At 45.4% G+C, this 12,526-nt stretch overlaps 1 protein-coding gene across 1 annotated transcript in view; it reads left to right on the top strand.

Annotated features, from left to right (window-relative positions):
• Positions 1 to 2,104, top strand: part of puf60a (poly-U binding splicing factor a) — a 68,476-nt gene extending 66,372 nt beyond the window's left edge. The window contains exon 11 of the mRNA XM_064942525.1: positions 1,378 to 2,104. Within this exon, the coding sequence (XP_064798597.1) occupies positions 1,378 to 1,677 (300 nt within the window). The 3' untranslated portion in view covers positions 1,678 to 2,104. The remainder of the gene's footprint in view (positions 1 to 1,377) is intronic.
• Positions 2,105 to 12,526: the final 10,422 nt, after the last annotated feature.

The following is a 12,526-nucleotide window of genomic DNA, read 5'->3' as shown; positions in this document are numbered from 1 at the left end:
CCTCCATGCTTCACAGTGGGAACCACACATGCAGAGATTATCCGTTCACCTACTCTGCGTCTCATAAAGACAAGGCGTTTGAACCAAAAATCTCAAATTTGGACTCCAGACCAAAGTACAGATTTCCAGCGGTCTAATGTCCATTGCGTGTGTTTCTTGGCCCAAGCAAGTCTCTTCTTCTTATTGGTGTCCTTTAGTAGTGGTTTCTTTGCAGCAATCAACCATGAAGGCCTGATTCACGCAGTCTCCTCTGAACTGTTGTTGATGTTGATGTTTGTTACTTGAACTCTGTAGCATTTATCTGGGCTGCAATCAGAGGTGCAGTTAACTGTAATGTACTTATCCTCTGCAGCAGAGGTAACTCTGGATCTTCCTTTCCTGTGGTTCTCATGAGAGACAGTTTCATCATAGCGCTTGATGGTTTTTGCGACTGCACTTGAAGAAACTTTCAAAGTTCTTAAAATGTTCTGCATTGACTGACCTTCATGTCTTAAAGTAATGATGGACTCTTTGCTTATTTGAGCTGTTCTTGCCATAATTTGGACTTGGTCTTTTACTAAGTAGGGCTATCTTCTGTATAACACCCCTACCATGTGTCAACACAACTGATTGGCTCAAACGCATAAAGAAGGAAAGAAATTCAACAAATTAACTTTTAGGAAGGCACACCTGTTAATTGAAATGTATTCCAGGTGACTACCTTGGCTGGTTACCAAGAGTGTGCAAAGCTGTCATCTGGGCAAAGGGTGGCTACGTTAAAGAATCTAAAATATATTTTATATATTTTTGTTTACTCCATGATTCCATATGTGTTATTTCATAGTGTTGATGTCTTCACTATTATTCTACAATGTAGAAAATAGTAAAACATTTAGAAAAACCCTGGAATGAGTAGGCACGTCCAGACGTCTGACTGGTACTGTATATATTTGCAACTGCTGAACCCCAAAAAATCTTGGTCGACCAAAATATTTGACCAGTCTACTAAATGGGGTCAGCCCTACATGAGGATAGTGCACCAAATTTTCACCAAATCATGGTTTTAGCCTCACAAAGTTTTAACTGAGGTGATCAAGTAGAATGTGCAGCCGATGCTTCCAATTAAAACTTGAACTCGCACAGCCAAGTAAAAGGGTCGCAAAATTTTACTGAGTGGTCACGTCTGGAGCCCTGGTTGGGGTTGAAAGTGCGCAGTTTAGCCACAAGGGCTACAGTTGCATTCTCTGAAAAGTTTCCACAACATTAATAGTTGCAACGTGTGGGTAACTAACTGTACCGTCAGTGTTTTCTCTGATCAAGAAAGTAACTGGTAGCACACATATTTGTGTTTTAATAATACATTGTACAATAATAATGCTTTTCTTCCACTGTGCCCAGTCGACGGTGATGGTGCTGCGGAACATGGTAGGACCAGAGGACATCGACGATGACCTGGAGGGTGAGGTGACTGAGGAGTGCGGCAAGTTTGGTGCTGTCAACCGTGTCATCATCTACCAGGAAAAGCAGGGCGAGGAGGATGATGCGGAGGTTATTGTCAAGATCTTTGTGGAGTTCTCCATGGCGGCAGAGATGAACAAGGCCATCCAGGCGCTCAATAATCGCTGGTTTGGAGGTCGCAAGGTCATTGCTGAGGTGTACGACCAGGAGCGCTTTGACAACAGCGACTTATCTGCATAAGACGTTCTGACCTTTCTGAAAGATCTCTACTACTACGACCACAACCTCTGGTGTTTCTCTCTCCCTCACACACATACACATACACACACACTTACACAGACAAGGCTGCCACGCACCACTGTAGGTGATGCTGGCCTCTTTTTAACCTGTTTTTTTTTTTTTATCAATGTTGATATTAATATTATTAATGCTCCTGTTTGGGGACACCGACAAAGCAAGGAGACGCTAATGGATTTTTTTAATTATTATTGTGGCCTACTGTGAAGGGCTGGATATTTGTTTTGTATTGTTTTCAGTTTCATTTCCCTGATTTTAGTTTTATTTCGGTTACACCTTTTTTGATTAAGTCAATTCTACAAAGGTTCTCTTGTTATATAGCTCTTGGTATTAATTGCCCAAAACAATAAATTCCTCATGAATTCATAAAGTGGTTTGATATTTTGATTATTGATATTAATCCAGAAAGAAACTACAGGGAGCAGGGGTCGGTTAGTCTAGCAATTCGCGTTCATGAGATTTGATGCTTCGTAATGATGGTTGCTAGGCAGCGGCTGTTACTAAGCTGTTGCCATCCTTGTGGAAGTTCTAAACTTTGATGTCACTTTGCACATCTCTTCACAACACCCACCACTATGCATGCACGTTTTCTTATTGACAAACATTTCATGGATCCTAAAGAATTACTGTGCGAATAAATATCACTGAATGATGAATATTTCAATAATAGGCTATTGAAGGCATGTATCAAACGGTTGCTTACTGAAACGTACAGCAATCCATTCGTTATAATAAATGTAGCTAAAGCAGAGCAGGACATTTGGTTCCTTGGTAGCGTATGTTTTTTTTACCTAATACACACATATGAAGGTGAAGGAGAATATGTACATGTAAGTATATGGATGAGCGATGGACGAGAGGCATAGGCAAGGTGCAATAGATGGTATAAAATACAGTATATACATGTGATATGAGTAATGTAAGATATGTGAACATTAAAAAAATATATCCACCCCATGTGGGATTTAAAATCCACAGCTTTGTTACATTGGATGTAGCTACGAATATAAATGTATCCTCATAGCCTACTTGCTTTTTTTCCTCTAGTCAAGAAAGCATTATGCAAAATATATTGGCCTACTCCACTTACCAAGACCATTGCCAATTAAGGCGTGCTGTCACCTGCTTTTATAATAAGCCTTGATGGTGGGTTGAATATTTTCCCGGTATTTTACCAATGTTCCATCCCAAGAATAAATCTATGTTCTCCTGGGTAACCCGGTATGTCCCGCCAAAACTGGAAGTGTCATTCAAAAGCCTTTGTCTGAATTTGATTAGAGTTTTGATTGAAAATTCAACCCTGATGCTACCTGAATCTGATGAGCCATACAATTTTTTTATGAGCCAAAAAAGCCCAGAAGATTGTACCATTATCCAATAGACTGTATTTTTCGTCGCTGTCTACATACCGTCACAGACCGATGCTGGTACTAAGACCCCAATCAATGAGCTGTGTACGGCCATAAGCAAACAGAAAAATGCTCATCAAGAGGCGGCGCTACTAGTGGCCGGGGACTTTAATGCAGGGAAACTTAAATACATTTCTAGTAGATGTTAAATGTGCAACCAGAGGTAAAAAAAAAAAAAAAACTCCAGTCCACCTTCACTCAACACACAGAGACATTTACATTTAAGTCATTTAGCAGACGCTCTTATCCAGAGCGACTTACAAATTGGACGCATACAAAGGTCTCCCTCGCCCTCCATTTGGCAAATCTGACCATAATTCTATCCTCCTGATTCCTGCTTACAAGCAAAAATTAAAGCAGGAAGCACCAGTGACTCGGTCTATAAAAAAGTGGTCAGATGAAGCAGATGCTAAACTACAGGACCGTTTTGTATGTACGTAAACTCAGCAAAAAAATAAAGGTTCCTTTCTCAGGACCCTGTCTTTCAAAGATCATTCGTAAAAATACAAATAACTTCACAGATCTTCATTGTAAAGGGTTTAAAAACTGTTTCCCATGCTTGTTTAATGAACGATAAACAATTAATGAACATGCACCTGTGGAACAGTCGTTAAAGCACTAACCGCTTACAGATTAAGGTCGCAGTTCTGAAAACTTAGGACACTAAAGAGGCCTTTCTACTGACTCTCCTTTCTACTGAAAAAGTGCTCTTAACTGACGAGTCAGGGTTTTGTCTCACCAGGGGTGATGGTAGGATTAGCATTTATCGTCGAAGGAATGAGCGTTACACCAAGGCCTCTACTCGGGATCGATTTGGAGGTGGAGGGTCCGTCATGCTCTGGGGCGGTGTGTCACAGCATCATCGAACTGAGCTTGTTGTCATTGCAGGCAATCTCAACCCTGTGCATTACTGGGAAGACATCCTCCTCTCTCATGTGGTACCCTTCCTGCAGGCTCATCCTGACATGACCCTCCAGCAAATGCTCATTCTGTGCTTGATTTCCTGCAAGACAGGAATGTCAGTGTTCTGCCATGGCCATTGAACACGTCTGGGAACTGACAAATCTGGTGCAGTCCATCAGGAGGAGATGCACTGCAGTACTTAGTGTGGCCACACCAGATACTGACTGTTACTTTTGATTTGGACCCCCTCTTTGTTCAGGGACACATTATTTCATTTCTGTTAGTCAAATGTCTGTGGAATTTGTTCAGTTTATGTCCCAGTTGTTGAATCTTATGTTCATATAAATATTTACACATGTTAAGTTTTCTAAAAAATAAACGCAGTTGACATTGAGAGGATGTTTCTTTCATTGCTGAGTTTATATACCCCAATCGTTTTGATGCAAGTAACATTGAAACATGCATGAGAGCATCAGCTGTTCCGGATGAATGTGTAATCACACTCTCCGCAGTCAATGTGGGTAAGACCTTTAAACAGGTCAACATTCACAAGGCCGCAGGGCCAGACGGATTACCAGGATGTGTACTCCAAGCATGTGCTGACCAACTGGCAGGTGTCTTCACTGACTTTTTCAACCTCTCCCTGTCTGAGTCTGAAATACCAACATGTTTCAAGCAGACCACCATAGTCCCTGTGCCTAAGAACACTAAGATAACCTGCCTAAATGACTACCAACCTGCAGCACTCAAGTCTGTAGCCATGAAGTGCTTTGAAAGGTTGGTCATGGCTCACATCAACACCATTATCCTAGAAACCCTAGACCCACCCCAACAGATCCACGATGATTCAATCTCAATCGCACTCCACACTGCCCTTTCCCACCTGGGAAAAATAACACCTATGTGAGAATGCTATTCATTGACTGCAGTTCAGCATTCAACACCATAGTGTCCTCTAAGCTCATCACTAAGCTAAGAACCCTGGGACGAAACACCTCCCTCTGCAAGCTGATCCTCAACACAGGGGCCCCTCAGGGGTGCGTGCTCAGTCCCCTCTTGTACTCACTGTTCAATCATGACTGCATGGCCAGGCACGACTCCAACACCATCATTAAGTTTGCCGATGACACAACAGTGGTAGGCCTGATCACCGACAACGAGGAGACAGCCTATAGGGATGTCAGAGACCTGACCGTGTGGTGCAAGGACAACAATCCCTCCCTCAACGTGATCACAACAAAGGAGATGATTGTGTGACTACAGGAAAAGGAGTACCGAGCACGCCCCCGTTAACATCAACGGAGCTGTAATGGAGCTGGTTGAGAGCTTCAAGTTTCTTGGTGTCCACATCACCAGCAAACTAACACGGTCCAAGCACACCAAGACAGTCGTGCACTCACAAAACCTATTCCCCCTCAGGAGACTGAAAATATTTGGCATGGGACCTCAGATCCTCAAAAGGATCTACAGCTGCACCATCGAGAGCATCCTGACGGGTTGCATCACTGCCTGGTATGGCAACTGCTCGGCCTCCGACCGCAAGGCACTACAGGGTATTGCGTACGGCCCAGTACATCACTGGGGCAGAGATTCCTGCCATCCAGGACCTCTATACCAGGCGGTGTCAGAGGAAGGCCCTTAAAATGGTCAGACTCCAGCCACCCGAGTCATATACTATTCTCTCTTCTACCGCATGGAAAGCGGTATCGGAGCGCCAAGTCTAGGTCCTAGAGGCTTCTAAACAGCTTCTAACCCCAAGCCATAAGACTCCTGAATATCTAATCAAATGACTACTATTTGCATTGCCGCCACCCCTTTTTGTACACTACTGCTACTCTCTGTTATTATCAATGCATAGTCACTTTAATAACTCTACCTTATATGTACATATTACCTCCATTCCCTCAACAGCGGTGCACCTGCACATTGACTCTGTACCGGTACCCCCTGAATATAGCCCCGCTATTGTTATTTTACTGCTGCTCTTTAATTATTTGCTATTCTTATCACTTACTTTTTGGGGGGGGTATTTTGTTAACTGCATTGTTGGTTAAGGGCTTGTAAAGTAAGCATTTCAATGTAAGGTCTACACCTGTTGTATTCGGTGCATGTGACAAATACAATTTGATTTGATATATGAAATATAGTCTACTGCACATTACACACAACAGAAAAACATAACATTCCTTAGATGTACCTAGCTATATGCTCTCTTAAGTAAATAGATGAAACTAGCTCCAGTAGGCTAATATTTTTGAGTGGGACTGTATTACTGTATCATATGGACTGAAATTACACACCTCATTCAAACCTGAAAAAAAGATGAGAGAACATGCAATTCTGTTTCAGCACATGCTCCCGACAAAGTTACAGGTATAGGCTAGCGAATTTGATTTAAACATAAAAAGGCCTTGTATAATTAGTAAGCTGACACAAAGTATATAGGTCTACCTTTCATAAGTTCCACTAATGTTATTAGCCTACCTCCTCTATCTTTCTCTTGTTGATTAATGAGGGGTCACTACAGTCCCTGGTTCGTCATTGTAAATAAGAATTTGTTCTTAACTGACTTGCCTAGTTAAATAAGGGTTCAAAATGATTATTTTTTAAATAAACATTTTTAAAAAATGGTGGTCTACAGCTTTTCTTGAGATACTCATCCTCAGGCGAGCAAAACCTTAGATTTCGTGCACCAGCTGTTGTTTACAAATATACATAGACAACCAACCCTTGTCTTACCAGAGGCTGCTGTACTATCCTGCTGAAAATGCGTAAAACCCGCCAGCTGTATGTTATTCATGTCGTTGTTCATCCACAACTCGGTGAAACACAAGATATTACAGTTTTTAATATCCCGTTGGTAGAATATACGTGATCGTAGTTCATCTAATTATTATCCAATGATTGTACATTAGCTAATAGGACCGATGGTAAAGGCAGATTACCTGCTCGCCATCGGATCCTAACAAGGCACCCCGACCTACGTCCCCGATATCTCCGTCTCTCTCTCCTGCGAATGATGGGGATGAGGGTCTTGTCGGGTGTCTGAAATAAATCCTTGACGTTCGACTCGTTAAAGAAAAAGCTAAAGCTAAAACTGGCGAGTGGAGAGAGTATAGAGATATTGTTATCCACGTCGGCACCAACGATGTTAGGATGAAACAGTCAGAGGTCACCAAGCTCAACATAGCTTCAGCATGTAAATCAGCTAGAAAGATGTGTCGGCATCGAGTAATTGCCCCTCCTAAAAGATAGAATATGTAGAAAATTGGCCCTCTTTCTGGGACTCACCCACAAACAGGACCAAGCCTGGCCTGTTGAGGAGTGACGGACTCCATCCTAGCTGGAGGGGTGCTCTCATCTTATCTACCAACATAGACAGGGCTCTAACTCCTCGAGCTCCACAATGAAATAGGGTGCAGGACAGGCAGCAGGCTGTTAGCCAGCCTGCCAGCTTAGTGGAGTCTACCACTAGCACAGTCAGTGAAGTCAGCTCAGCTATCCCCATTGAGACCGTGTCTGTGCCTCGACCTAGGTTGGGCAAAACTAAACATGGTGGTGTTCGCCTAAGCAATCTCACTAGGATGAAGACCTCCTCCATTCCTGACATTATTGAAAGAGATTGTGATACCTCATCTCGAAATAGGGCTACTTAATGTTAGATCCCTTACTTCAAAGGCAGTTATAGTCAATGAACTAATCACTGATCATAATCTTGATATGATTGGCCTGACTGAAACATGGCTTAAGCCTGATGAATTTACTGTGTTAAATGAGGCCTCAGCTCCTGGTTACACTAGTGACCATATCCCCCATACATCCCGCAAAGGCGGAGGTGTTGCTAACATTTACGATAGAAAATTTCAATTTACAAAAAAAAAAGACGTATGTCTTCTGAGCTTCTAGTCATGAAATCGATACAGCCTACTTAATCACTTTTTATAGCTACTGTTTGCAGGCCTCCTGGGCCTCATTGAGTTCCCTGAATTCCTATCAGACCTTGTTGTCATAGCAGATAATATTCTACTTTTTGGAGACCCACTCCAAAAGGCTTTCAGAGCCATCATCGATTCAGTGGGTTTTGTCCAACATGTCTCTGGACCTACTCACTGTCACAGTCATACTCTGGACCTAGTTTTGTCCCATGGAATAAATGTTGTGGATCTTAATGTTTTTCCTCATAATCCTGGACTATCGGACCACCATTTTATTACGCTTGCAGGAGCATCAAAAGTCATGCTATAAATTCACAGAAAACACGAAGAATCCTTGATGCCCTTCCAGACTCCCTCTGCCTACCCAATGACGTCAGAGGACAAAAATCAGTTAACCACCTAACTGAGGAACTCAATTTAACCTTGCGCAATACCCTAGATGCAGTTGCACCCCTAAAAACTAAAAACATTTATCATAAGAAACTAGCTCCCTGGTACACAGAAAATACCCGAGCTCTGAAGCAAGCTTCCGAAGCAAGCTTCCAGAAAATTGGAATGGAAATGGCGCCACACCACACTGGAAGTCTTCCGAAAGCTTGGAAAGAGAGTACCGTGCAGTATCGTAGAGCCCTCACTGCTGCTCAATCATTCTATTTTTCCAACTTAATTGAGGACAATAAGAACAATCTGAAATTTCTGTTTGATACTGTCGCAAAGCAAACTAAAAAGCAGCATTCCCCAAGTAAGGATGGCCTTCAATTCAGCAGTAATAAATTCATGAACTTCTTTGAGAAAAAGATCATGATTATTAGAAAGCAAATTACGGACTCCTCTTTAAATCTGCGTATTCCTCCAAAGCTCAGTTGTCCTGAGTCTGCACAACTCTGCTCTGCCAGGATCTAGGATCAAGAGAGACACTCAAGTGTTTTAGTACTATATCTCTTGACACAATGATGAAAATAAGCATGGCCTCTAAACCTTCAAGCTGCATACTGGACCCTATTCCAACTAAACTACTGATAGAGCTGCTTCCTGTGCTTAGCCCTCCTATGTTGAACATAATAAACGGCTCTCTATCCACCGGATGTGTACCAAACTCACTAAAAGTGGCCGCAATAAAGCCTCTCTTGAAAAAGCCAAACCTTGACCCAGAAAATATAAAAAACTATCGGCCTATATTGAATCTTCCATTCCTCTCAAACATTTTAGAGAAAGCTGTTGCGCAGCAAATCTCTGCCTTCCTGAAGAGAAACAATGTATATGAAATGCTTGAGTTATGTTTTAGACCCCATCATAGCACTGAGACTGCACTTGTGAAGGTGGTAAATGACCTTTTAATGGCGTCAGACCGAGGCTCTGCATTTGTCCTCGTGCTCCTAGACCTTAGTGCTGCTTTTGATACCATCGATCGCCACATTCTTTTGGAGAGATTGGAAACCCAAATTGGTCTAAACGGACAAGTTCTGGCCTGGTTTAGATCTTATCTGTCAGAAAGATATCAGTTTGTCTCTGTGAATGGTTTGTCCTCTGACATTTGAACATCTTGGCCATGTTCTGTTATAATCTCCATCCGGCACAGCCAGAAGAGGACTGGCCACACCACATATGCTCTCTCTAATTCTCTCTTTCTCTCTCTCGGAGGACCTGAGCCCTAGGACCATGCCCCGGATTACCTGACATGATGACTCCTTGCTGTCCCCAGTCCACCTGGCCGTGCTGCTGCTCCAGTTTCAACTGTTCTGCCTTATTATTATTCGACCATGCTGGTCATTTATGAACATTTGAACATCTTGGCCATGTTCTGTTATAATCTCCACCCGGCACAGCCAGAAGAGGACTGGCCATACCTCATAGCCTGGTTCCTCTATAGGTTTCTTCCTAGGTTCTGGCGTTTTTAAGGAGTTTTTCCTAGCCACCGTGCTTCTACAACTGCATTGCTTGCTGTTTGGGGTTTTAGGCTGAGTTTCTGTATAAACACTTTGTGACATCAGCTGATGTAAGAAGGGCTTTATAAATACTGTAGCGACCCGCACAGACAGCTGTGTGTTATGTGTTAGGCTAGGAGGTGGTTGTGTTGTACTGACCAGTACCCGGTGTTCGCGGGGTCCGACATGTCAATCAACCTGCTATCTGCCAATCACGGGAATGCCTGGAATGTTCTGATGCCGGGCATCCTGGTGGTTGGCGGAGTGGCGTGGAGGGGGGTTGGGCAGGGGGGTGGAGCATTGGAAGTTAAGACCAGGTTCAGCCTTTATTCTCTCTCTTACGTCTGGGCTTCCCAAGAGAATGTCACGATTGGCTTGTGGGTTATCTCTCATCTTTTTGGCGTTTGCTACGGCCCAAACAGTAGCCTGTGTAAAGTTGGTTTAATAAACCGTCAATTCGCAAACTCAAGCCTCTGTCTGGACAATTGTTCATTTATGATCTAGGCAGGTCATTACATTGGTGTCAGAAGTAAAAACGTTGTTACAAGTTAGCCAGCTAGCTAGCTGACTTATGTGGCTAGCTACCGTAGGTGAGAACGGGGATTGAAAATGCGTCGAGGGAATCCGAAAGTGAAGGTGGAGGTAGGGGACGATTATGGCCAAGGAGGTGCGTGTGAATGGACGTCGGGGGTTCTGTCTGAGGAGATCGCCAGGGCGTCGGAGCGCAGAGGCCGCTTGAGGGAGGACGTTAGAGCGATGGCGGCTGAAGCGGGCATGAGTGCTTCGTCGACTGTATTTTGCGCGGATTCTGGTGGGTGGACCGAAGTGGCGACGTCGACGCGGCGTGACGAGGAATCTGGGGCTCAGGATGTAAACAAACATGGCGGCGCCCAGTTCCCGGCTGCGTCCGTATCTGTTAAGACCCCGAAGTATTCCGGTAAGGCGGATTGGGAAGCTTTTCATGCTCAGTTTGAACTGTTAGCTCATTTTAGGGGGTGGTCGGATGAAGAAAGGGCACTGCAGTTGGCTTTATGCCTCACGGATGAAGCTCTGGCCTGTTTGATATTGATTAGCCCCGAGGACAGGCATGATTATTTATGGTGCTTTAGTGGGAGCACTGAGGAGGCGCTATGGACAGTGTGTACAGCCCGGGCTACTGCGCTCCGAACTGAGTAATAGACGCAGGCAGCCTGGAGAGCCTCTACGGGTGCTAGCTAATGACATTGAGAGCCTCTCTCGGCGGGCATATGCTCACATGCCCCCCCTCCGTGCAGAGCGAGCTAGCACGGGACCAGTTCATACGGGCGCTCTCTCCTACGGAGCTGCGCATACAGACCCAGCTGGCTCATCCTAAGTCATTGCAGACAGCCTTGGAGATGGCTTTGGAGAGGGAGCTGGTGTGGGCTGGGGCTTCAGCTGGGGCTTTGGTGGGGGTGCAGGGAGACACACCCTCTGTGCGAGCTGGGGGCAGAGCAGCCCGGAGCCGGAAAAGCCTGCTTGGGTGGCCGAAATGACAAAACTCATTCGGGCTGTGTCGCTACAGGCGGCACGAAACACAAGCCCTGGTCCCAGGGTCTGCTGGGGTTGTGGCCAGCCAGGCCATCTGCGCCGAGATTGCTCCATGTCCCCCAGAGCTCAGGGAAACGGCTCGGGGTCCGCATAGACCGGGTAGTGCGGACCCCTGGCTTTCTATCCCAACCACCATCATCTTCAGGAGGAGCCCACCGGCACAGACGGGGAAGCAAGGCTCCACTTCCCCCAGAAGCAGACGAGGGCAAGCGGATGGAGCCTGTTGTTGTGGTGGGCCGGACCTGTGTTAGGGACTTTTGTCATGTCCCTGTCACTGTGGAGGGGGTGCCCTGCTCCGCCCTGGTGGACACTGGGTCCACAGTAACCCTGTAGCCTACAACTGTGCAGCTCCGCACAGTCACAGGTGAGCTGGCACCCATGAAAGGGAAGGGAATAATGACTCTGACAGTAGGGGGCAGGACTGTGCGTCATCCTGTGTGGGTGGCGGCTGTGCAGGACCCTTGTATCCTGGGGTTGGACTTTCTTAGGAGCACAGGCTGCCAGTTAGACCTAAATAAGGGCACACTGAGCTTCCAGGGAGGGACGGAAGTCACCATGGCTCCCCCTAATGTCACATTCACTCAACCCAACAAACCCTTTACTCCAACAGTTAAAGCAGCAGAGACTCATGGCTGCGCCCCCTCCCCCACAGCTGTGTCTGACTTTTCCCCAGTCCCCCTGTCACCTACGGCGGTGTGTTACATTCCCCCAGCTACCTCCATGACACAGACCTCTGTGAGCCCGGGCCACAACCCCCCAGCCCAGCTACCCCAGATGGGAGAGGAGAGGACACTGTCTGCAGTGACGGAGATATGGGGGAGGAACTGTGTTGGTCTTGACCCCGAGCAGCAGGAACGGTTGTGGCAGTTGCTGTTTGAATTCAGAGACAGCTTTGCGTTGAGTGAGGAAGAGGTGGGTCAGACTCATCTGGTGCAGCATGAGATCGACACAGGTGATGCTCGACCCATCAAGATGCGTCCCCGCCGTATCCCGCTGGCACGCCAGGAGGCGGCAGACAAGGCTGTGTTGGAGATGCAGCAGACAGACTTCA

The sequence above is a fragment of the Oncorhynchus masou genome, chromosome 3, assembly GCF_036934945.1.
Source record: "Oncorhynchus masou masou isolate Uvic2021 chromosome 3, UVic_Omas_1.1, whole genome shotgun sequence".
NCBI lineage: Eukaryota > Metazoa > Chordata > Actinopteri > Salmoniformes > Salmonidae > Oncorhynchus > Oncorhynchus masou.
The sequence above is the reverse complement of the archived record's forward strand: the minus strand, read 5'-3'. Positions and strand labels throughout refer to the sequence as shown.